Source organism: Citrus sinensis, chromosome 9, assembly GCF_022201045.2.
Source record: "Citrus sinensis cultivar Valencia sweet orange chromosome 9, DVS_A1.0, whole genome shotgun sequence".
NCBI classification, from domain to species: Eukaryota; Viridiplantae; Streptophyta; class Magnoliopsida; order Sapindales; family Rutaceae; genus Citrus; species Citrus sinensis.
Window position 1 is genome coordinate 16,319,818 of NC_068564.1, and position 27,615 is coordinate 16,347,432.

Consider the following 27,615-nt stretch of genomic DNA (forward strand, 5'->3'; position numbering starts at 1 on the left):
ATAAAGTTTTGGGGTCAAACTAAAAATATGGGAAAAATTTCACTGTAGCAGGTTACTGTAGCAAGCGGCTTACCGGATACTGATAAACGGCAGGCCGAATTCGGGCAGTAAGCACCAGAACGAAAACGGCTTACCGAATTCCGAATCCGGCAAGCCGGTTAGGCAAAATTTTGAATTTTGCCTTAACGGTAACATAAATCCGGCTTACCGGATTCCATTAAACGGCAAACCGGATAGCCCAGAATGTGAGTAACGGCTAGTTTTCGAGCTCAAGCTATAAGAACTCAAATCCAACTCATTTTGAAGCTCTCCAACAAGCAAAAACAAAAGGCACACGTGATATCTTGAGTGTTCAAACTTGCAAAATACAAACATTGAATCTTTTCTTGTTCTTCATCATTGTATATCTACTCATTGAGTGAGTTTTATTGTAATCATCATTTGTTCATCTCATTTGTAAGAATTTGAGTGTGTGAGACACTTGAGTGAAGAAATTGAGAGATAATCTCTTTGTTGTAAAGGTTTATTGACACCTCGAAGTCAATTGTAATCGTTGAAGCCTTGGAAAGGTTTGGATAGTGAAATCCTCAAGCTTGGATCGCTTGGAGGCGTGGACGTAGGCGGGGATTGCCGAACCACGTAAAAATTCGTGTGTTTGTTTCTCTTCTCCCTTACTCTTTAATTATTGTGCTATTATTGAACTTATTGTTTTCAATTGTTGTTAAGACATTAGATTGCTTGTTGTGTGGATTTGCTTGGTTAATTTTTAAATTTCCAATTCACCCCCCCCTCTTGGGTTGCACACTTATATTTCATTTGGTATCAGAGCAAGGTGCTCTTGTTTAGACTTAACTGTCTAGAGCTAAAGATCAATGGCAACCCAATATGACTCAACATTTAGGGAAGGACAATCCACAATTAGACCACCTTACTTTGATGGAAACGATTACCTATATTGAAAAATTAGGATGAGAATTTACTTGCAAGCCTTAGATTATGAAATTTGGGAAATCGTTAATGATGGTCCTTTCATGCCTTTGACTAAAAATGAAGTCGGAGAAAATATTCCAAAACCTTCACGGGATTGGAATGAATTCGAAAAGAGAAAAACTTTTCTAAATTCCAAGGCCATGAATGCCTTGTTTTGTGCATTAGATAAGAAAGAGTTTCATAGAGTGTCTAGTTGCGAAAGTGCTAATGAGATTTGACACAAACTTGAAGTTGTCTATGAAGGCACAAACCAAGTGAAAGAATCTAAAATAAGTAGATACACTCGACAATACGAATTGTTCCAAATGGAACAAAATGAAAATGTGTACTCTATGTATACTAGATTTACGGACATAGTGAACACTCTAAGAGCCCTAGGGAAAACTTTTTCAAATAGCGAGAAAGTCAAGAAAATCATTAGGTCACTTCCTAAGGAATGGAGACAAAAAATGACTGCCATTGAGGAAGCCAAGGATTTAAATGTATTACCTATTGATGATTTAATTGGCTCTCTTATTTCTTATGAGGAAGACTTGGCAGCCGAAAGAGGCAATGAGGAGAAGAAGAAAAACATTGCTCTCAAAGCCTCAAAACATGAGAGTGATGAGGAAAGCGAGCTGGATGAGGAAGAGATGGATATGCTGGTTAGGAGATTCAGAAAACTTTTTAAGAAATCCGGTGAGCGAAGAAAATTTAGAGACCTCAAGAACCGAAAGGAGAAGAAGGAATTAATCAAATGTTATGAGTGCAAGAAGCTTGGCCATATAAGAACGGAATGTCCTCTTCTCAACAAGCTCAAGAAGAAAGCAATGGTAGCCACATGGGATGATAGCGATGAGGAAACAAGTGATGATGAAGAGCATCAGAAATGACAAATCTAGATGCTTATCTTAAAAAGAAAATGGTAGAGCTCAAAAATGAAAATGAATCTCTATGTGCAAAGATTACATGCCTAGAATTAGAAAATAAAACATTGCACGATAGTATTGCATTATTTGAGAATTCTAGCACTTCACATGAGCACTTAGAGACACACATGAATGACTTGAAAAATGAGAATGAAACGCTTAAGAAAAAGAGCAATGAGTTGAATGAGATTGTTTTGAAATTCACAAATGGGCAAAAGATGTTGGATAACATGCTTAATTCACAAAAATGTGTGTTTGATAAAGGAGGACTTGGGTATAAGCCTTACTTGAAACAAAAATATTATAAGAATTATTTTGTTAAGGCTACCTCCACAAGTGATCATAAAATTGTATGTCATTATTGCAATCAAAATGGTCATATGAAGAATAGATGTCATATTAAAAGAAATGTGTATTATGGAGCAAAATGTATTTGGGTTCCAAAAGGAACCATTGCTAACACTCAAGGACCCAAGAATATTTGGGTACCAAAGTATACAACTTGAATAATTTTTTGTAGGTACCACAAATAAGGAAGGATGGAGAGTCCCTTGATGAAGCTTGTGAGGATGATCACGGTCTAGGCAAAAACAATGAGGCAAGATGGTTTAATTGTTTTGGTAACAATTATTGCCTTATTGATTATGAGTGATGATCTTTTAAGCTTAGTAAGTATTTAATAATTCATTTGGTATCATGTTGAGTGGATCATGATAAATGGATAGTAGCTTGAATTTGTGAAAGTATGCTTGTATGTTTACATGATGGAATTATCATTATGTGTAATATTGAGTGATTTATCATGATGGATTTGTTTGATGTTAATGTTTATGAAGTGTTTAAGCATGATAGTTAAGTGGTGTGTTTGATTTATTAACTTTCGAATGCTTATATGTTTAATTATTACGAAGAACAATTTTCAAAAATTTGACATGAACTTGGGATGATGAAATTTTTGCATTAACATTTCTATTTATGCTATTGAATCTATTAAAATTGTTTGGAAATCAAATGAGTCGTTGAAAATCCTGAGTCTGCACATGCTGAAATGAATCGGTCATAACTTCTTTTAGAGAACTCCAAATCCAGCTCTGTAAAATTTATTGGAAAGCTAACTCAATTATCTTTCCAATGGTATATAGAATGCACATTACTTCTTGCTCAATCAATACAGTTTTTATTCCGAATTTGACATTTCTGCATTTTATCCTGAGTCTACACAGGCTGTAATGAATTGGTCATAACTTCTTCTAGAGAACTCTAAATCAAGCTCTGTAAAATTTATTGGAAAGTTAACTTAATTATCTTTCCAACGGTATATAGCTTGCACATTACTTCTGGCTCAATCAATACAGTTTTTATTTTGAAATTGACCTTTCTGCATGTTCTTAAGTTTTGAATGCTTATATGCTTCATGATTGTATGCTTGTTGGATGCTTATTGTTTCATGACTGTGATGAATGAGTTATATGCATGAATTCTTGTGTCGTTAATTGTGTTATATCATCATTCACTTATAAAATTGACATCATTGTTTGATACGATTTCATATGTTTGGTCCTGTATGCATTTATGTCTCATGCATTAAATGGCTTATTGAAAAATTTTAAATCTCAAAATGATTTAAAATTAATCAATTTTTAAGGCCGGAAATAAAATGGTGTGTGTAGTACAAGTATAAGAGCAAGCAAATATTCCCTTTCCATTCATCCGGAAAAACATTTTTTCTTATTGATTTCTCTCGGAACAAATTACGACAAGACTTGTCCCCCGTGGGACAATTTTGTCTCCTTAAAACACAGAAACACATTACGGGCGACATCAGTTCATTGCACATGCGATAGCAATGTCACCCAAAAACTCAGTCTGTATTAATGCGACAAAGCTTGTCGCACGGGAGACAAACTTGTCACCCAAAAACGCAGAAATTGTGTTTCTGCAACGACCGCACACAAACACTGTAAATTCATAAACATATCAACTTAAGCAAACTTTGGCGGGAAAAATAAAAATTGCAGCTAAGACTACTTCTATTTTACACACCCATTTGCATAACAATAACAAATTTTTGGCTTTATAGCCTTATTACACTATGTATGGTGTAAATCACAAATATAAAATAACTAATAATTAAATTTTTTCAACTCATGGCCACATATGGCTAAACTCATTCTCCTTTTAATAAATTTTTCCACTACCAACCCATGAACAAGACAAATGAAACACAACCAACAACCACTTATAAAACTCCAAAAACAAGAAAACCAAAGGTATTTATAAATTTTAGACTTTCATAAAGTAACTAATCTCTTACAAACTCCAATAACAATGGCATCTTCCAGCTGCCGTTGATCGTCACCAGTCATTGGCCTTCTCCGACCACCTATGTTTTTCTTCTTCACGGGTTATGTATGCTCTTGATGTGTATTTCTTTTTGTTCCAGCAGATGAGAGTAGGTGAGTGGAGTGAAAATGGTGAGAGATTGACAGCCATTGCTTTTTTTGTGCTGGGGAAAGAGAAGAGAAAGAGAAATGCACTCTTTTACACAATGAATATTGTGTCTAATCGGTTAATACAATTGTCCAATAGATTTTAAATCATTTTTTTATTGTTATTTGATTTTTTATAATTTCACCTTATCTTTTACATATTTACCCTCGTCAACTAACGGTCAAACTGTATGTATACTAATGGCAGGGGAGGTAAGTGAGAATACAATTAAACTCGTTATCTAAGTGAAATTATATCAAACCTCAGGGGAGGTTTATGAAAATTGCCCTTTTCTTTTAGAATCATATATTTTTAGTCACTATTAACCTTTTTACTCTAATGCATTATTACTTGTGCAGTCCACACATGACACACCCTCAATAATATCTAAATATGCCCAAAAAGTGTTAATTAATTATTTAATTATCTCTTAATTTTTTAAATTAGTACTTACTATGCGCATATTGGGTAAACTTCATTTTTAAAAATTGATTTGTAATGAGAGGAGAACTCAGGTACTTATAAGTTCACATACACATGCTAAGCGTAATATCTTTGGTAGCAAGATATTGTAGTTTAAAATTACAACTATTGTCAAAAAAAAAGAAAAAAAGAAAGGGAGTGGGAAATCTTATACATATTTAATTCATTAATTCGTTTTGTGTTTTCAAACGACACTGTTTGATTTTTCCGGCAAAGTCACTGACCACAACAACCCCATGCCTGGAAATTTTCTGTTTGCTTTTATATATATTTTAAAAACAATGTAATTAATGAATTAAATTTTGAAATTCAAATGTATATAAGAAATTTTTCAATTATATATTAATATACATTATATATTAAATACAATATATTATATCGATAAATTTTATATTACAAATTAAGTCTTCATATTAATATATATTATATATTAATATATTTTAAAACAAAAATTTAAATTATATATATGTATAAATAGGGACCGCTTATAATACAGCGACTGTATGGAATTTTTTTAATTCTACACAGGTACTTATTTCGATTGATTAATGTAGCAAATGTTAAAAGGTAACTATCATGCAGCGCCCTAATTTTAGGTATATATCAAGATAATCAATTCAAAACTAGTAAACTATCAAAGACCCCCCCAACTAAAAAAATACTTCTTTTTTTTTTTAATTCATGAAAAATATAGTTGATGTATTTAACTTATGTACTAATGAAAAAAATAATTAAATAAAATTCATTAGACTAATATATTTAAATTAAAATAATTACGTTATGAATTTAATGATATTTTGTTTTAAAAAACGTAACTTATGTACAAATGAGAATAATATTTAAATATAATAAATGAAAATAAATTATATATTAATTAACTATTTTTTTATATTATGCTATAAATGTAATGATATTTTGCTTAAAAACAATCAAAACAATTTAATCAACTTTCAATTGCATTACAATCCAAGTATCTAAACATATAATGAAACCGATTTATTTCTAAATATTTGCCCAATATCTGACAATACACATAGAGACTTTAGACTTAAGTCCTACCTACTAAAATGAGGGTAATGTTTATCCAATTATCGAAAAATTATCATTCCAAACATCGTAATCACCCCTCAAATTTTGTTGTTATCTTTAGTGGCTAATATTAATATGTTTTATGTATACCCTCTAGAAAAATAGTCATATGTTAGAAAAATATAAAGCATCTAATATTTGATATTTTTGAATAAAACTCACAAATAATCTCTTATGCAAATTAATTCACACAAACTCATGTGAAATTAGTTACTTTATTTAATCTTTTATGCTATAATAGTTATTCATTAAACATTAATCAAATTCATAATGGTACATATATAAAATGGATAATTACAATTTGAATGCAACTAATATTGAATAATGTTATATTATATTATACTTACGGATATATAATTTAAGCATGACAATTAAATTTCTAAATTCAATCAAATTATTTGAGTAATATTGCACTCATTAGGTGTTTATGTGATTCGTATACTGAATGATGTGCAATTATTACAAAATTTGTTTAATCTCATTTATATCTATATTTTTTTGAAATTAAGTTAATTTACATGACAACTAAAAATAATAAAATTATATAAAAATATAAAAATTATATATCCATTTTCATATTAGGCAATATGTTTGACTAAATTTACTTTTGAAGCTTTCTATCCTAGTGGAGATAAATGGCTGTATGGGCATGGGCATTTCACTCTCTATGATGGATCGAAAAATTTGGCTGTGGTGCTAAAGCTAACTGCCAAGGCTTTTTACAATCTATCGATGCATGAATATTAGTAGAATAACTAATTTGAAGACTCATTTTTTTCTTTTTCCTGAAGCTATAAAAATTAAACTGAAGACAAGAATAAGAATAAATTGGGTTTCATGATGTGTATAGAAAGTGATTTTAATTTAGTTAATTTAATTGAATGTAAATATTTTTTTATGGACGTCTTAGTAATAAAAATATTGAATAATAGCATCGGAGATGGCTGTGGAAGCTCAACACCTATGTGAGCACAAGTGTCATAGAATATAGATTGAATCTAGAAATTAAAGTGGGAGGAGGCAATCCATTTGAAGTTAAGACCTTACACAGAAGTGCGGTTGGTGCATTGCAGTATGCTACAATCACAAGACCAGAGCTCTAGTGCATTCAATGTGAATAAGCATAGCCGATACTTGGAAGATCCAAAGGAGATGCGGAGGCAAGTGTGCAAAAGAATTCTCGGAAACCTAGAAGAAACTTCCAACTATGTTTTTTTTCTTTTTGTTTTTTAATTATACACTAGGAAGAAAATTGAAGGTAGAAATACTTACTGATGCTAATTGGGGAGCTGATAAAGGATTATAGACTCTGCATGGTGGGGATACATATCTATTTGGTTGGTGATCTGGTGTCATAGCGTACTAAGAATCAAAAGGCAATCTCCAAGTCAAGCATAGAGGCTGAATATACAAAGCTCTACCCAACACAACAATAGAATTAGTATAAAAACCGTCATTGCTAAAAGATTCAAGTATACAATTGGAATGAAAACTAGTCATATGGCGTCACAATCTAAGTGCCACAGCTCTAGTAGATGATCTAGTAGTATTCTATAGATCGACAAAGCAAATTGAGATAGATGCGCACTTTGTCAGAGAAAAAGATCAGCAAGGCTGAGATGATGCTCAAATATGTCCCAAGCAGAAGGCAAGTTGCTGATATTATAACCAAGGCACTGCCACAAGTGACATTTGAATCTCGTAGAAACAAATGTAGGAAGACAGCTGAGCTTGAGGGATGAAAGTGAATTAGTGTTTGATGGATGCCTCAATGAGATCAGTGGCAGCATTCTGAGTTTGTGACGAGTAAGATGAAGCTCTCTGGTGACAGTAATAACATGGACTTAGCAAGATCATATATAATGAATAGACAATGGTCATGTAATAGTACTAGAAGTTGATATAGCCGTTAGATTGATTCATTTGTAACCATTAGATTAACATCACAGCCATGTGACGAGTACAATTGTAAACCTGAAAAACAACGCATGTTGGTTGTACATATGCAAGTGAAAAGATATGAAAAATATGCTAATTATATGGCTTCTTAGCCTGGGATAAGGTGTAAACCAAAACGAGCAAACACACGCAAAACCAATAATCGGCGTGTGCATTTTTTGAAACAAAATCAGACACCATGCTCTCTTCTCATGGAAAAAGCCCTCTTTTTTGCAAATTGGGCGCATCAATCGCAAAGCACAACCCACACATGGAATTTTCAATTTCTTCCTGTCGAACTTTTAGGCGAAGTGGCAACACGACACGTGCATGGACAGATGGAGGCCCTGGTGGGATGGGGTGGTGCCACGTGGCTATTCTGTACTTGCTGTGAGATGGCTGGAGAACCTACCCACATGTGCTATGCGCTTTGGCAAATGGCTTCTCAGTTTAAAACTCCTTTTTCCAATACTGCATTTTGAGATTCACGCGCTCAGCGGCGCGTTTTAATAAATTTTGTGAATAATGATTTTTATCATTCTTTTTCTATTGGTTATTGTATGACAAAACGAATTACTCATGTCCATACGTTCAGTCAAAGAACTAATGAAGCTTCATCATGTAATTTTAATTTCTGTTATATTTCAATCATTTTAAACTCCTTAATCCGTGATAAGATAATCATTTTTCCTATAGTTTTATTTTGTTGGATAGCTTATAGTTCTATTATGGCCAAAAAAATATCTTTATTCAATTAAATGTGTTTTTAATTGACATTTTCTTAAAAGATTCATTACTTATTCCTAGTTAGTCAGATAAAACAATAAAAAATTCTTAAGTTGGTCCGCGTCTTCTTCTCTTAGCAGTCGCTTTGAGGGCTACAGTATTTTCAATGGCTATACGTAAATGTATTTTCTTTAATTTTTATATTTGATTTTTATCTACAAACAACTAATAAAATTATAAATTTTTATATAAATTTATTTTATATAAATTAATATTACATGAATAAATTGATTAGATTAAAAACCTCTCAATTTAATTTTATTATTTTATATTTTTATCTGATTAATCAATTTATGTCGTACTAATTTGTAGAAGAGATTCATTTTTTTAATTACCCTTTTACCCTTTCCTCTTATCATTCTCTCTCGCGTCGCGTGCAACTTCCGTAACATAAGCAAAAGCCCACTCAGAAGCTCTCTCTGTTTCGCTCTTGCCCGCTCGCTGTTTCTCTGAAAATCAAAAAACAGAAAAAATACAGACAGCATTCGCAACACTGAAAACGGAAAAAACAATTTTCAGCAACACGCACATAAACAAAACTCACTCACTCTGCTTGTTCGTTAATCGTTCATTCGTTAATAATCATTCCTTCAATTCTTAAAATATCAGAGAGAGAGATCTTGTCCTTCTACAAAAAATTTTCCCCTCTTTTGTAGCGGACAAGGTATTCTCACTTCACCATTTTTTTTTTACCTTCACTTTCTTTTTATTTTTGTTCACTTCAATTTGACCCTTTTTTTGCTATTTATTTTTTCACATTTATGACTTTGAATCCGATACCCATTTTTAGTCTTAGGTAATAAAAGAAAAAGTGTTATTATTCCATTTGTTTTTTTTTAAGCTTCTTAAAGTTTGTATTTTAAAATTATATCACTGGTGTTTTTATTGGCTACTGGATGTTTGCTTAGCAAGTTTCTGTTTTGGTGAATGTTATTAGGGTTTCATTGGATCATAATCAGGAACTTGTCCAATTTGGTAAAATTTTGACTGATTAGGGCTTGGGATAACATAGAATGGGCATGAGCTGTAATCTTTGGAGAGATTGGAGCTGTGGATTTGACTGTTCTGGGATTGGTTCTTTCTAAGTGTTTGAAGTTGCTGTAGGTTAATGGTGATTGTTCATTATTTGGTTTGCTCATGGAAGAGGATTGCATGTATTGAATTGTGTAGACTGTGATCAAGAACTCAGAAACTTTAGCTATTTCTGCCAATTGGGTATCGAGCCTTTTGGCATTTTTTTGTGTGCTGATCTTCACTGGGGGATGCTTTTGTTATTTGGCGTTGGCTACAGGGAGGAGGTGATGGTTCTTTATTGGCTAAGAAGGCAACGGAGAAGATTAGACAGTAGTGGAATGATTTTGTTTCTCAAGAAACCATTTGGATTGACATAGATTGAACAATTTTCTTGACTGAAGAGAAACTTTTGATCTATCATTGGAACTCTGCATTTTCTTGAACTAGTGTAGTGTGGTTTTTAGTATTAGGATTGATTAAGTGGTACTTCGGTGAGCGTTTATGTTTTGAAGTTATTTCCAGTGAAAACTGCTTGACTTGTGTGTACCTTTGATGTAAAGGAGACTAAAGGTTGGTGGCATTTGAAATTTGTAGCTGTTGGTCCAACCGGAGAGCTTATGGAGGATTATTGAAGCTGGAAATAAATGTGGGGACATGGTGCATGGACAGGAGCATAGTTACTGGTTCGTTCCTTTCTTGGAACAGTGCTACTGGAAAGTAATTCAAGCTTTTTCGTTTGTCAAAGATATTTGCTTTCTGTATTCCGGCATTCTGTGCAATGTCGCGTTGCTTTCCATTCCCGCCACCAGGATATGAAAAGAAGGCTAGGACTGACGATCCGGACTTATTGAAAAAGGTTAATCCACTTTTCTCATACTTAATTCACTCAGATTGTATAGTTGGCATCACTAATCAATAAGATCATGGAAAGAATCACATTCCTACCTTTCAGTGGACTAAAATGGCTGCTGTCAGTCTATTCTTTTGCTTCCATTCTGATGGGTTACATTTCATGCATTAAATAATTTTCTGTTGCAGAACATGGTCATCAAAGTACTATATTGATGAAAATGAATGACTTTTTATAATTTATTGAATCAATTGATTTGCTCTGCATGCTGTTTCCTATAGAGAGGGGGGGGGGGGGGGAGGGGGGAAGATTTGCTCTGTATGTATAAATGCAATGGTCCTTGAGTGTCCGTGCTTTGAAGAAGGAAGTTGAACTGGAATTTTTAGTGCTGTTAGGGATATAAATGAGTTGAAAGGGCAGAGTAGGATTTTTACCTAATATAGATTGTCAGGATTTAGGATGTTTTAATTGATTCATTGATGACTCTTATTGTTTATCCATCTTTTTAGCTATTCCATCATGGGATCTGTTAATTAATTCTGCATTAGAATTTGAATCTAGGATTACGGATGTTTCTCCATAAATTGCCGAGGGAAATATTGAAGAAATCTTTTGTGCATGACAAGATACTTCGTTGTCTTGTTTCTTTCTATATGTAAAGTAATTCATTACATTTCCATGTATAAACCTGGCATATTTTTCGCTATAGATTTACAGTATCTTCTTATTACATACTGAATTAAGGTCTCTGTGGTTTGTGAGAGCCCGTGAAAATCTGTTTGACAAATTGATTTAAAGAAAGGCCATAAGTTAACTCTAGCACTGGCAAAATTCAATCTCTCTTTCTTTAAGCTATGTAAGACCCTTACGTATTCATCTGTAACCTTTTCATTTATATTGGTATGTTAATTGATTCACCTTCACAAACAATGAATCATCGTCAATGCTAGTTCTCCCACCATCTTAGTTTTGAAAAGTAGAGGATCTTCTTTTCATTTGCTGTAGACTAAAATATTCTGCCTACTAGGTCATGTGTTGAATTGTGTTAATTTCTCAATTATGTGTCTGGCGATTTCTGGAATCAACTGAAGACATCACCTTTTTCTGCTTCATTAAGCAAAACTTGCTGCTATTGGTAAATGTTTATGGATTTCCTTCAATAATAATTAGCTACTGATACAAGCACATACAGGGAAATAGATTAAGAAAAACGGACTCCTATGTTATTTATTTCTGGATATTGATAGAAAATTATGCATCTAGAAACTTGGAATGGTTACCTTTTCCTTTGTAGAAAATTATTACTGTAACCTTTTTCCTGCTATAATTGTGTTCGCCCTTGTTTTGGCCTTGCTGTGGTGGTTAATTTTTATTTGGAGCCTCTGACAAACATTTTTTGTTTTATTTCTGTGGTTTTTTGTGGACAGCTTGCCCATTCCCATAAAATCCATTTTTTAAATATTAATTTTCATACAGTTTCATATAACAAATGTTTAATTAAAATAGAAAATAATGAAACTTTTAAATTTAGATGGGGGATATTAGCTTTGAAAACTATACACCTTACTTGGTATACAAGCACTTTTGACCCCAATAGGCTAAGCTTCTTCACATAGCTTTTAATTGATTATTTTCAATCAATATAGCTTGTATACATACTAGTGAATGCATTTGTGGATTACAAAGGTATGTGACTTGTCAAATATTAGAAAACCCTAGGGTGCTCAAAATTTTAGAAATACCAGCTTATGGTATGAGCAGCTTATGATAATCTTAGAGATTGCCATGCCAAGGTTGTAGGTGGTAGTTTCCAGTTTAGTATTTCGTCAAGGGAGTTCTATGTATCAAACTGCAAAAGGAGGAAGAGGAAAAGCAATATCTACATAGGTCCTAGAAGTTAGTTCATTGTATCACATATTGATTGTCAGTTCGATGGCAATGGCAGTTGAAAATATTGGTATATGTGCCTATTTAGAATAAATTTGGTGATGGCTGTAACTGTCTTGTCAATTTCATGCTATGTTGGACTATTTATGGTTATGAAAAATTGTGTTGGTGCAGTTTTACTCTTGGTTTCTTAAATCTTGCTGTTATGTTTTAATATTAATTTGGCATTAGTAGACATATTCTCTCCTTCAAATAGAACTTTCGTTTTAGTTGGTTGGATTCATGTCTCAGGTCACAGTCTTGAAGTTTGTGACAAATCTTTAGATACTTTTTGTTAGTTGGAGTTTGTGCTGCTATTACAGTCTATTCCTTGTGCAACATTCTCCTTTTCATTTTGACTTTTGAACTAAATGAAAAACATATGAAAATAGTTCCTTCGGTTTCCCATTGAAGCACTTTATTTTGAAAATTCTTTTTCTTTAGATCTTCATAGTTCTTGGGATTCAAGCAATCTCTTTTTATACTTTTTTGTGGCTTGGAGTATCTGGAAATTGTAAATTTTATTAAAAAGAATATTTGAAAGTTATACTAGTTTTTATGCATTATTGGAAAACTGTTTTGTATGGTTCCTGTTGTGTCAGACAGGATATGATGAATGTCGCTTGTCTTTTAGTAAACTTTTTTTATGTTTAAGAAGAAATAAGTACATTAAAGAGGAAAGATAATATTTACAATGATGAACTGGGTCTCCTTGTGTTAATAAAGAAGAGAGGGAAAGGGAAGGGAAAAGATCTATAGAAAACCATTCAGCAACCACCTCAAAGAGACCATCTTTTTCTAGTTTTTCTTATCCAAAAAGAATCTATAACGAATTAACTCTAAACCCCCTCCCAGTTAAGGTGTATGAAGTAAAAAGAACAATCTTTAAGATCTTTCGTCGCTGATACCCGAAGAGATGTTTGTGTGCCAGGAACTGGTTTATCAGAAATTTTCTGACATGATGAAGTATAATTATGATTGAGTTTTAAAACAAATTTTCATCATGTTATTTTATTTTTCTTTTCTTTTCTTTTCTTTCTTTTCCCTTTTTTTCCTATGGATATAGTGTTAGGTTCCTTCTTCTCTTGGTTAAAGCTTACGTTTGGCATCAGTATCTTGTCTTTCTATGTATTTAGTTTGATAAAATTAGTCTAGTGGTAAAATTCTGAGCATTCATTAAAACTGTGAAAATTAAATAAAATAATGAATATAAAATGGTCAGAATTCTAACTTGACTGTGACTGTAACTGACTTTCAACTTGGCCACCTTCGGGCCGACGACCAATTATTGTGGTCGACTTTTGACTAATAGTGAATGTATGGAATGTGAGGCTTGGAACAAGACTGGAAATGACATGTATACCTTTATGGTTCAGTACTTATATATTGACAGATGAATATGTAAAATTCTTTTTTATATTTATATTTTATTTTTTAGTTTTTATTTTTTATTTTTATGAGCAAATAATATTGAGGGATGAATTGTGTTGATCTGACTCACATGAATAATTTGGTATTGGACTGTTAAGAGTATTGTAACTGGCAGATAGGAATGTTGAAATAATTTGCACCAATGTAACAAGTTATAAGCATAGAATTGTAGGTACTTATCCGTTTAGTCTTTTCAGAATTAGATTAATATATTCAGTAAACTTTACTTTCTTGAGCCTTGCCTCTTCTTGAATTCAGAATGAAAACTCTTCTTAGTTATGGATACAGCTGTCAAATTTTTCCATATTGTGAAGCATCAGATTTGCATTCCAAGTTATGTTTACTTGATAAGATCCCATTGTTAGGAAATATTTCTGACACTAGGTGTGCCCTGAGATGGTGTAAGCTTTTTTCGAGATTGGATCTCAATTGGAGGAAAAGCGATGTTTTTGGTGTTGGCATGTTAATTATTTGTTTTATTTCATGGACTCCTGCAGTAGTTACGCAGCTTGTCTCTGATTGTATTAGGTAGTCAGTACTATGGCTGATATGTGACACCTCACCAATTTTTTTATGCTTAGTTTGACCAATGGATTGGAAGATGGTAGCAGGAACTCTCTATACAAAGGCAATATTACTGCCTATATGGGTGTCATATTTAAACGTTAGTTGTCTTGTTTGTTTCTTATTGTAGTGTGAAGTGAAAAATCATTTGGTGGATGCCAATGGAGATTCAGCTTACAAATGCGGAATGGGGTTTCTGGCCCGTTCCGTGGTTTCTTGTAAATCTGAATCTCTGAATTAAACTGTTTATAACTTCATTGAAGTGCTAGGAATAGTTTGAATAATGCTATCATAATTTTCTGGGGTTATTGCTTTGTGGGGTTTTTAGAAGAAAGGAATAGTTCGGCATATGTCTGGAAGAGCAGGGGATGATTAAAATTTGTTGTCATGTTGAGCTTCCCTGGCCTTAACTTTATGGAGTTGGAGTTCTCATTTATATTTTATTCTTTCTATGCTTGTGCTACTTCCTGATGTTCGCTGCAGAAATTTCGCGAGACACCACTTCCTCGCTCACTCTTAAAATCATTTGAAATGCTTTATCTACTGCTGATAGCTCATTCTGTAGTTTGAATACTGTTGCAGATGAAGTAATTAGTCGGTCTCCTATTCTGCATGCTACAAAGCTTTAAAACTATTTTAACCTCAGCTCAGTGAGGAACTAGCTTGCTTACCTTAATTTTTCTTGCGAGAAACTGAAGAGTATCTTTTGAAAATTGATTTCTGTTTAATAGATTTTATCTTAGTTCCATAAACACTACTGGATTATCTTTTGGGGTGAATGAATGTACTTAACCTTTTTTCATGATTTTCAGGAGAAGCAGAGAGAGAAGAAGCATAGGAAGGAGAAGAAGGACAAGGAGAAGAGAGAAAGTAAAGAGAAAAAGGATAAAGATGGAAGTGATGAAAAACACAGGGAAAAGAAAGACAAAAAGGAAAAACACAGGGAGAAAAAGAAGGATAAGGACAGGGATAAAGATAAAGAAAAAAATACTGGATCAGATGAGAAGAGACTTCCTGGGAAATCTGAGGGTCATGATGCAGAGAAAACCCCAAATCAGAAAAAATTGCCTGGAAAATCAGAAAGTCACAATGGAGGGAAATTTGTTCCAAAGGAGAAGGATAAAGATAGAAACAGTAACTCTGGTGAGAAGAAAGTTCCCATGCAATTTTCAGGTTATAGCAGAGAGTACAATCAGAACAGTTATCTGGCTGGAAATGTCAAGGATTCTAAAATTGTGCAGGAATTTGGAAGGAGGGTTGGAGATGAACACAGAGGAATTGAGAGTCACATGGTTGATAAATTTACTGGTACAGATCGAAGAAGGGATGAGGGAATGGTCAAATCGGTGGCCAGGTCCACTGGTAGTTTGGATGAAGGGAAGGAAAAGAAGAGGGATGAGAGAAGTGTTGGAGATGAAGCGAGATTTAGTGGAAATGATATGTTTCAGAAACTTACTGTACAATCAAAAGTTCAGGGAATGCCCAGACCTCTGGAGAAAGATTCTGAGAGCAGAAGTGAAGGTAAACAAAGGACCAAACAGACGGAAGGAGATGATAAGCATGGGGATAAAAGCAAATACAACAATAAGGAGAAAAATGAACAAGGGAAGGATGAAGAGAAGAAAAAAGCGAAAGCTAAGTTGAAAGGTGATCATAAAAACATAGAAAAGGATAAATTAAAACAGATCAACAAGGATGACCACATAGCTACTCATAATACGAAGGCATTACAACTCCCCAAAGATGGCAATAAGAATGCTATTAGTGAGGGAAATCTCAGGAAAAGGAAGGAGTTAGAGACAAATGGATATTGTCATGGTGAGTTCCTTTATAAAATGAACTATCTGCAGCTTCCCTCTTTACTATTTCGTTGTGCCACAACCACACATACACTTCCACACACAGCCACAAAAAAGAAGAAAAATGCTTTAAATAGGAAGGATTTGATTGTTCGAATAACACACTGACACCATATTTTTTTCATGATCTTGGAAATCTTTGCTTGAAATTGGAAGAAATTGAGCTGCATTTTTCTAATGCAATTATTTATCAATTTTGTGATGTTCCTCTAACTGGTCATTCTTGTTAACCAAGTCTCTGCTTAACTACAGTTGTCACAGCTAATGACATAAAGCCCAGTAAGCTGCAGAAACGAACTGCATCTTCACATTCTATTACTGTGGGCAATAAGTTGGCAGAACCAGCTTCCATGTCTGATTCATTGACGGAGATTAATAAGTTGCCAAGACCTACTTCATCTTCTCATTCATTACCTGGAAATGGAAGGATTTTGGATCCTTTCCAAACTGCTGCCCCCTTTGCTTCAGATAAAGGTGGGGTAGCTCATAATTTCAAGGCAGATAAGAAAGAGCGTAAGCTGAATGGTGTAATTGTATCTCAGCCATTGTCTGTTAACACAGCTAGGCCTCAGGTTACAGGTGTACAAACTGATCAAATTGCTGAGGTACCTGTTAAACCACCCCATCCGGATACCAAATACCTAAGTCAGGTTCTTTCGGTTCCCAAAATGGAAGATTGTTCCAATTTTGATGACCAGGAATGGCTATTTCAGGGCAGTGATTCTCACTCTCAGACTCCCAAGTTGGGATATTCAGGGAATGACGAGATGCCACAAGTTTGGGCAGAAGCAATGAGGATTGAGTTGGCTGATGTTTGTGCTCTTCCTTATGTTATTCCCTATTAATTGGTTTACATGAGAGCAGCCCAGATCATCCTCTATATGGTTCGCAGAATCGTTGATAAGGACTGCACTATGATAAAGTGCGGCAGCAGTAGCACCATGTAGTGAAATTATTCAGGATTATTGTTGCATTCTTATCACTATGCTGCTGTGAATGATTGCCCCCCCTTGAAACTTCATTCAAATGATGTCAGGTTCCTCTGCATGCTCAAATGCATCATTACGAAGAGCTGTCGGAGAATTGATTGATACTTTTGCTGGTATTGGACCATGAATTCGTTCCAAATGGAGAATTTGGTGAGGCAGCCAGCTGAGATTGTTGGGAAATGAAGATGTGAAAGCCCAGGTAAGCCCTTTTTAATTGCTTAAAAGCTGAGTAGTTCGGCTCTAATTGAGCTCGCATTAATTGAGAATGTGAGAGAAAGTAGCCGTGGTCTTTGCAACTCCACTGCAATTTTGATTTGTAACATAATAACTGTTATTTACCCAAAAAAAAAATTAAAAAAAATTGTAAGATAAGAGGTAAAAGGGGAAATTGGTTGCATTCGTTGGTTAATCCCCCTTGTAATTGTGTTGTTTATAAGTTGGATAGTTGAAATAATACAAGTTTTAACTTTTAATCACGATTTGTCAATGCTTAGGGAACCAGTGATATAACACTTAATAGCAACGTGATGATTCCTGATTAATTGATTATGGCCAGCATCAGAATTTAACTTGGAATGAGATGCAACAGGAATCCACTTGTATTCCTGAGTTTTAGAAGGAGATGGTAATTTAACTTTTAAGCTATAGTTATTATGAAAAAAAATTATATAATTATAAAATAAAAATTAATAGTGTCTAGTAAGTATAATTCTTAAATAATAATTTTAATAAAATTAGTAAAGATATAATTTGTTTTTTATCGCACACGTTTAAAATTAAATCAATTTAATTTTCAACTTATAACATATAGTATTTATAAAATATTATAGTATTTATCAAATATTATAGTGTTATAACTTTTAAGCTATGATTATCTAAGCGTTGTATTTCAAATTTCCAAATTTCAAATGAGGCCAAAAAACCAAGGCATAAAATCTTGTATTCTTGGCAAATGCCACGCGCCAAACAGGTAGGATTGTTTCTTGTCTTTATGAGAAACAAGTTGGATGGAGTAGGGGCATGATAAGAAAGTTGGTAATGAGCAAATATGCCTATGAATTAAAACTAAATTAATTATAGCGTTACCTTTTTATAAGAGGTACACAAAAAGTAAGCGATTGAAGCATCAATTTGTTTTGTTTTTTTTTTCCCAATATATTTTATAACACAATATATTTTGTTTCTTGTTTTTTTTTTTTAAATCCCCACTTCAACAATCACCAAAACCACCCCCGCACAAACAACAAGCTAGAGGACATAGCTCATCTTTCTCTCTTAAAAAATCCTGTAATTTTTCTTTTTAATTTTCGAAACAATGTAGAAATGATGAATTGCCTTCAGAGTTAGCCTGAACCAATTGTTAGAGTCCAATCTTTTTACGAAAGTGGCGATCAACCGAATCCCGGGAAGATGCATCAAGCCAGCAATTCAAAGGCCAATCAAGTGAAACATGATGATCATCATTTTGATGATGTTTCTCAAGTCAATATTTCACTGATTTGACTTGTCGTGAATGGAATTTTTTTTTTAAACTCCTTCACAAGATTTGAAGATGAGTCACCACTCAAACTATATATATATATATATGTGGGTGCCTCTAAGTTACGTTAAGCGTAACTTACGTTTTTTGTCTTTTTTCTTCTGGCGAATTTCACACGAGTCCTTGTATTCTTTATGTTTATGGATGTATTTGCCTTCTTTTATCAATTATACATCTATTTTTCATTCTTTCCAATGTTCTTTTTATTTTTTTAAATAATAACATACGATTATCAAATGGCCAAACCTAGGTTACGTGTAACGCAACATACATTCAAGAAGTGAAATATCTATTGGCACCCTTGAATTTTATGGAAACTACATTAATTGAATTAAAATGGTAAATTAAAATATCAAATGGTATCTATTAATCAGAATTAATCAGAGTATATGTTGATAATGCCCTTTAATCAGAATTAATTCTTAGGAATGATTTTAACGGTAATTCTGAAAGCTATTGCATGTTAATTTTGAAGTCTGTCATGTATATTTTTTATATTTTTTATATAATTTCTCTTTAATTTAATTATATAATTAAATTACATGCAATAAACCTACAATTCAAGACTAGGATTAATAAATTTAGGACCAGAAGTTTATTCTGAATTTATAGATTTGTATGAATTTGATAATCATTTAATAATGTTTAAAGAAATAAATAAAACTTTAGAGAAAATAAAAAAATCGATAGGAGGGATGGAAGAAGACAAATACATCCACAGCTGTAAAAATTGAAAATAAAAAGAATTAGGAGGGCTCATATGATATTTGCCAAAAAGAAAAAGACAAAGAACGTAAGGTACATTGATTGTAACTTAGGCGTTCCATATATATGTATATATATATATATATATGTATATATATATATATGAAAATTACTCGGTTTAGTCCCTCAAGGCTAGATATTAGGAATATTGTTTAAGCTATCTTTGCACACGTTATTAGATAATTTGCGTTGTGCTCGAGTTTGCAAGTTAAAATCCTGAATATACCACGCGATGTGATTATTACTCATGTCCATTAATACTAATTCTGAATTTATTAATCCGTAACATTGAATTGTATTTCCAATAAGAATGGAGCCCTCAAAAGCCCTTCTCATCAGAATCAAGAATGAGTACCACGATTAATTTAATATTCATTTTTTTTATTCAAGAAAAGGCTTTCTGTTTATATTTTCTTTAGTTTTCAATTTATTTATTTTAAAGTTTTTAATGAGAATATTTAAAGTGACCACACACTATCTTGGACGGGTCATCCATAAATTTTGCACTTTCTAGGTGTCCTTTATTGCATTCAACGTCGACGCTACGTGAAATAACCACTCGTGCTCTAACACGCCATTTTGAGTGGTTTGGTTTAAGCCAAATTTGATTGGCAAATCCCAGTGGTGACACGACGCAACAAAGCTTCCCAGGCAACTTAAGTAGGGCTGGTAAAATTTAATATGATCCGATTATTCGATATAAAGACAACACAAATAAATGAGTATAGATAATTAAATTTAACGTAATTATTAAATGGGTTAAGTTCAATTCAATATGATTTTTAATCCATTTGTCTTATCAATGATACGATTATATTTTTTATTTTAAATTAATTTATAGATTCTTGTTATCAAAACTTAAATATTAAATATATTTTCTTTTTTTTTTTTGGGAAGGATGAACATATGCACATTATTTCATTTATAAAATTTTATATAGATTGAGAACTTCAACATATCTACAAAATTATTCCACATATACACTATTGAAGTTATATATATATATATATATATATATATATATTGATATTATAAAAAATACATGTCTTCCAACACACACACACACACACATACATATAATATACAAATGTTTGATGTAAATTTTGTTAAATATATTATATTTAACAGGTTATTGAGTAATTTGTTTATTTTCTTTGTCGAGTTTGGGTTTCAGTATTTTGACACGATTATTAAATGAGTCATTTTTGGATCAACTTAAATTTGACATGACATAATGCTGACACGGCACGAACACGATCGATAACCCATTTTTGCCAACTCTAAATTTGAGATATATGATGCAGCTCTCTTTTCATTCTTAGTGCGATCTTCTGCGGCTTTCTCATTCTCTAATATCCACATTTATGTTTACTAGTATTTAAATTTTTATCAAATATTAACGTAAGACCCTATTTGTTATTGTCTTTTTGAGATGATGTGTCATAAGAGCTATAACTATAAAATAAAAGTTAGGTCTTATTTGGTATTAAAGTATTATAACTTTTAAGTTAAAGCAGTTATAAAAATTCTTATAACTATAAAATAAAAGTTAATAATATATAGTAAATATGACTTTAAATAATAATTGTGATAAAATAATGGAGATATTATAGGTATTTCATTGTATAAGTGATAGATTAAAGAGTCAGACTATTAGCACCCCTCCAAAATCCTCTTTAAACCCCTTTTCAATCATATTCCATTTAATGGCAAAAATATCATTTTTTCTAAATAAACACTGTTTGTGGCTGATTTTGGGTCAATGAATAAAAAACCACAAAACCAACCCAAGAGCAATAAATTTATATTTTGTCGGGGAGCGGGGTACCTCGCTTATTCGGCTCGTACGGGCTGTTTAGGCTTTTTGTGGAGTGAAGGAGGATTGAGGTGACGGTGGTTATGGAGGGGATCTGACTTCAGGTGCGGAGGGCTGGTGAAACTCACCTTAAACCTGCGAAACAACCAAAAAAGAGGTCAGAGGTGGAGCCGGGGGTGGCCGGCGACCACACTCCGACGCTCAAGTCAGAGTTGGGTTATCTCAGGTTAGAGAGCTTGCAAGCTCTCGGTAATGGAGGTTCTGAGGTTGAAGAAACCCTAGTTTTTTTGGTGAGTGTGTTCACCTACTTGATAAAAATCAAACATGAGTATTTATATGGTGTACCCCGGTCATCGTGCCATCTGGTACTATTTTAGTGGTGTTCCCTGCTGTCATGTCAGGAATATTCTTATTTTCATGCGTATGGCGGCTTAGGCGTTTCAAAAATATGCGTGAAGAGCAAGTTTGTGGCGTATTCACGTGCTGGGCGTGGTGGAGTGGTCCCGCGTACCTCTGCAATTCCGTTGTAATTTTGTAGGCGTAGCAGGAAAATCTGGTGGTCCCAACTGTCACAATATCACACTTTTGACAGATTCGTTAGCATGACAGGCGGCTGTCTCCTCTTTTGTAGCACGAGATTTCCTCACAGATTCCTTACTTTTTGACACGTGTTCAGCCGATCTTTTTGAGATTTGGAGCCCATCTATCTCTTGATATTTTACGAACATTTTTCCTCACCTTTTTGTCCTTGCTCGGTGTACCCCAGGTACCGAGTTTTGTGGGGTAGGTCAGGTACCCCGAGTGCCGAACTAATGGTGTAGGTCGGGTACCTCGGGTACCGAGTTTATAGTTTAAGCCGAGTATCTTGAGCACTGAGTTTATAGTATAGGTCGGTTACCTCGGGTATCGAGTTTATAGTATAAGTTGGGTATCTCGGGTACTGAGTTTATAATGTAGGTCGGGTATCTCGAGTACCGAGTTTATAGTGTAGGTCTGGTATCTCGAGTATTCCAGGTACCGAATTTTATGGGGTAGGTTGGGTACCCCGGAGGATAACTAATAATTACATAACCTTTGCATCGACACGTGGCGCTTCATTTTCAATACTTTATTTATCCCCAAACAACATCCCCCTAATTTCTTTGTAGCGAATGTAATTGAGGCAAAAGAAACTCATAGAAGAATTGTGAACGACACATGGCGATGTTCAGCTCTTCCTCTCACAGGATTGGATAAAAAGAGGTACCTCGTCTACTACCCTTTGGTTGACTATATGAATTCCCAACATCAGAGAATATCTTGATATTTTTTATCTTCTTTCTTTCTCCTTTATTATTATTATTTTTCTTTTTAGCCCAATGAACGGAGGCTCTTTGAATGGCTCGGGTACCACTCCTTCAATGAGGTGTACTCGGCCTCCTCACTTTTTGGAGTGTGAATTAATTCACCCAAAAACTCAAATATTACTTTCTCTCTTACTCAATAAAAGTACTAATGCAGATGGACCAAGCTGAAAAATAGCTGCTCTAGGGGCACACCGGGTACCCCAAAAAGAAAGATGGACTTCCTTTTCTCTATGCCTTATAAATAGCTATCAAATTTGGATAGGTTAGAGAGGGCGGAGCTGATTGATCAAAATTTTTCATCTACTTATGGGGATGAACCACCAAGTATGTGTAGAGGATGATGTAGGGGCACCCCACCATCACCCATATTTTGTTTTCTAGTAATTGGCAAGTATAGATCGCTCCGGTGAGTACTTCAATGCCTTTCTTGGCCTTTTGAAAACCAATTTGTCAGTTACCTTAAGATCCATCTCATTTAAGGGAACATTTCTTCTACATGCTCTAGGGATGAAAATAAAATCCCAAGGCTCCTTTCCTAACAGCTTTAAGAGTGCTCAGGTGCATAACAAGAAAGATGTGTTTCGACCCCGTGAAATGAAGCTCTTTAGATTGAACAAGATTTTGAATGGAAGCTTTAATGAAGTTTTTGGGGAGAAGATCAAGGCTTCCCGCATATCTCGATCTGAAAGCCATGGAGATCAGCTGGGGTACCTCAGCCAAAGTCGCCATCAAGTATCTCTGATATCAATGCTTGCGCTTTTGCTGCTTTTGGCATTTTTATTGATCCCCCTATCCTGAGGGATAAAGGTGAAGATGACCAACCTTATTTTGTTGGGGTACCCGAACTACTTCAATATTGTACTAACAAACTCCTGGTACTTTATTTCACATAGCTTTAGATGCCACTACTTGACTTGGCGGCCTTTTTAGGATCTTTTGTGTATCTTTCATGTGTTCTGAAATCTGATTCTGAGCATGGGGTATCTCAGGTATCCATCAGCATAAATATTCATTGAGCTATCTCTTTCTTCATAGCGGAGTAACCCAATTTCATCGAACATATGGCAATTCATCCAGATATGCTTGTTGTTAATCTTTAAGAGATTATGGCGATTCTTAACATCTTTCTCGATCTTTTTTTTTTTTTTTTGCTTGGTGTTGGGTAGGTATAGACCCTTTCGCCGAAGACTTCGATGCTTTTTTCAGTCGCATAAGCGGCAGCTCCTCCGGTACACTAGGTACCTCAGCAAAGGGTGATCGACCTCTCGCGGTTCCAAGCGCCAAGGGCAAATTACCCGATTCCTCTTTTGGTAGTTCTCGGGGTACCCCGGCTACCCACAAGAGAAAACTTGGCTCTCTGTTCACGGTCTCTGGAGATCTCATGGAGGGCGAGCTTGACCTAGTGGCAAACAAGAGGATATCTCATCTCACCGATTGCTTCATCCACTCCTCCGAGTGCATTTCTACAGACATGACCATTGAGGCGGATAGATTGGACCTAAATGAGCGCTATAGTCGGGTGCTCAAGGCTTGTCATGATGTGAGTGCTTCCTCTTTTTTTTGTGTAAGCGACCTTCTACCTTAGCCACAGTCTCCGAGACTTTAGTGGTACCTCGGCTGCGCTAACTGAGGCGAACAAATTATAAGGGGAGATCAGACTTGGTCAGTCTCGGGAGGAGAAGCTTGAGGTGGAGGTCAGGGCTTTACAGGGGCGTTTGGACGACCAAAACCATGAGAACACCTAGAGTTTGTGGTACCCCGGGTAGAGAAATGGGTGGACAAGTTGACCATCCTGAAGGCGATAGAGGATAAGAGGGTAACCCAGGCTCCACCATCCTACAGCCCACAACAATCTTCGGGGGTACCCCAGGTACCCCAGGCACCCCAGGCGGATCTCCCTTCGGTTAGCGCTATTCATGCGGGTAGCAGCTCTTTGACCGCGAGTATTCTTGTTGATCCCCCTGTTGAGGGGAACGGTGGAGAGGATGTCCCCCCTTCTATTTGATCTTACTTTTCATTTAGGGTTTTATCTCGAGATGTCTTAGCAGCTTTTTTTCTTTGCTTATGTACCTTTGTAGTATGGCATCATCCTTTTGTTGTGTTGGGATACTTGTCTTTTGGAAGGTTGCCTCGGCAATCTTGTTACTTATTCGCATTAAACTTCTACAATAGACTTTATTCGGCATACCATTGAATTCCTTGCTTATGATTGCTTTGTGTAGACTCGCGGGGGTTCCTCGGGTACCCCAAGTACCCCCCTGATGTATTTTTGGCGCTTTCGTGGTGATTTCCGTAGATGTGCTCACTGCTCGTCTTAATAAAGATTATGACGTATCTCAAAATAATTTAATAATTCGCACATCATTATAAGATAAAACGAAATTCATATTTGGCGCAACTAGGATAAAATAAAGATTATGGCGTATCTCAGATAGACTTGTGGAGTTTCTCGGGTACCCCAGGTACCCTTTTTTTTCGGGACCTTCTTGGCCCTCTTTCTTGCAGAAATGGTCAAAAACATGCTTGTTTTGCCATCCGCTTCTAGTCAATATTTAATAAAATAATGCGAATAGAGGGGCATGCTTGCCTACCTCATTTCGTTTATCTATTCTTTACTTGGCTCAAGTAAAAGAATGGAGGTGTGGGCGTGTGCATACCTTAACGGAACCTCATGGCGTTAGGGTATGCTGGTTTACCTCGTCCTCAGGCCTTCTCTAACCCTCCCTCTTTAAATTTATTGTATTATTTCTTATTGGCGTTGACCTCGAACAGATCTTCACGATCGAATCGAGTCAGATACCTCAGGTTCCCCTGATTATCTTGAAATGGAACAATTATAACTGAATAAGGCGTGGCGTAATAAGATGGAGTCACATTAATGGCGAAAATTTAACTGCAATCATATTCGGTAATAAAAAAGGAGAACAAGCATCATCTCATAAAGTAAAAAACATACTTATAAATGATAAAACCAAGACCATTACATGATAATATTCTGTTATCTTAAATAAATGGGGGATCCTGAGATCACCCTTGTCATTAGAGACTTGGAGAATTGAAAAGTGCAACTAATTAGTTTAGGGTACTCTGGGTACCCCGCATGATAAAGTACACCACACAATAGATCAAATATCATAAACGCATAAGCATTGAAGAAAAATAAATAAAGTAAATAGAAAGAGGTAAAGTGCTTCCCTTTATTAGTAGTACTTCCTCGGTATGGCAGTATTTCACAAGTGCTTTATAATTGTTCTTTTCATTTAGAGTAGCATGTGTGCTCATTCCTTTTCTTCCTTCGGCACCCGAGGATCCAGGGGTACCTCTAACTCTTCGATTAACACTGAATTAGGACTTTGGGGTACCTCGGGTACATCATGCATAACCGCATCTACTTTCATTGGCCCTACTCTTTTTTGTTTTAGAGGACTAGTTGTCTATAACACTTTCCACCGCGCAGCTCTTCATTGTATTGCAAGCGCCTAATTAGTAAGGCGAATAAATGTCATTACACTGCTGGGGTACCCAGGGTACACCAGGAATATTCAGCTCTTTCCCACGTGGGGTTGGACGAGGTGGGCTGTGTACCCGGGGTGCTCAAGAGGGTACCGGAGGTACCTCGGCTCTCTTAGGTTTCTCATTGTTTCTCAAAACTTCGACTCTGTCTTCCTCCCGCTTTAGGTTACACTTCTCACCCATTTCTATTTGTTGCAGAGCTTGAGAAATGAGCTTCCCTATATAAAAGAGGGCGGTGTTTTTGAAATGACCGCCATAACTTCCCCAAACGCAAATTCTTTTCAAAATGAGTGAGAGTGTGTTGGTGACCAAACGTACCGGTACGCAACACCTCTTGGGGGAAGCGGGTTACGTACTCGGCTAAAGACTCCGAATCCCCTTGCTTGATGAAAGCAAGCTTGGAGGATGTTATATCTTGGGTGGATGCATAACCAAACTTATGAACAAAATATTTTAGGAGCTGGTCTAAGGAGGATACACTACCTGCCTTCAACGATCGGAACCATGACTTGGCTGGTCCGGTGAGGGTATGCGGGAACATCCGGCACATAGAATTGTCGCCCACTCCTTTAATCATCATCTGGTCACGATACAACTCAGCATATTCCACGGGATCCGAGGTACCCGAGTATTGTTGTATTTGAGGCATGGTGAACGCTTCGGGGATAACCGATGTCCGAATCTCCATGGTGAATGGCGAGTTATACGCTGCTGGTGCTAGAGCATTGGTGAGGTTTTGTTTTTCCGAAAGGAGCTTCACTTGAGCTTCGAGGTACTCCATTTTTTCCAGGAACGCGCGGGGTACCCCAGGTGCACCTGAGGAGGCCGCTGTTGTCTGGGAAGCCCTTTTGGCGTTCAACTTGTATCGGAGATCTTCATGGGCTTTTTGTTTATGTTTGGTACCCTGGCTGCTACGGGAATAACAAGAAGCAGTGGAGAGTTCTTCCTTAGAGCCACCGGTTTGAAACTTTGAACGGGTGCCCGACGGCCTATGCTTTAGTCTACTTCTTTTCGATATTTCAAATCTTGGTATGATCTGCTTCTCACCGCGTGGAGGCGGGACATCTTGAGTTACTGGGGAAGTGGCTGCTTCGGGTACCCGAGATCCTACTGCTCTGAGAATCGCGTGAGCAAAATCTTCAAAGTGTTTATGAGTAACGGGCTCCTCGTCGGGTTCAATACCAGCTGATTGCTTAACGAATTTGCCTTTCTCTAGGTGGGATGCCCTCCTTGTCGAGTCACCCCTCTCATCACTGCCGTGGTCCTCCGCTCTATCATGGGCTAACATTTGGTTATCCGCTGGTACGTCGGGTGCCAT

The 27,615-nt window shown here is 35.3% G+C and overlaps 2 protein-coding genes across 7 annotated transcripts; one reads left to right on the forward strand and one right to left on the reverse strand.

The window, feature by feature from the left end:
• The first annotated feature begins 9,058 nt into the window (after positions 1-9,058).
• On the forward strand, positions 9,059-17,790 carry LOC102623498 (uncharacterized). 6 transcript variants are annotated; one of them, XM_025102761.2, is made up of 4 exons: positions 9,059-9,480; positions 9,622-10,554; positions 15,282-16,287; positions 16,581-17,790. In XM_025102761.2, the coding sequence occupies exons 2-4, from the start codon at positions 10,477-10,479 to the stop codon at positions 17,171-17,173; spliced, it is 1,677 nt and encodes a 558-aa protein (XP_024958529.2). In that variant the 5' UTR covers positions 9,059-9,480; positions 9,622-10,476; the 3' UTR covers positions 17,174-17,790. The 6 variants fall into 6 exon arrangements, with proteins under 6 accessions (XP_024958529.2, XP_024958530.2, XP_052289640.1 ...); XM_025102762.2 differs by having other exon boundaries at positions 9,059-9,348; XM_052433680.1 differs by having other exon boundaries at positions 9,059-9,348; positions 10,259-10,554.
• Positions 17,791-26,378: 8,588 nt separating this feature from the next.
• LOC127899886 (uncharacterized) lies at positions 26,379-27,615 on the reverse strand. Its single transcript, XM_052434029.1, has 2 exons — positions 26,616-27,615; positions 26,379-26,515 (listed from the first exon to the last, which is right to left on the reverse strand). The coding sequence occupies exons 1-2, from the start codon at positions 27,613-27,615 to the stop codon at positions 26,379-26,381; spliced, it is 1,137 nt and encodes a 378-aa protein (XP_052289989.1).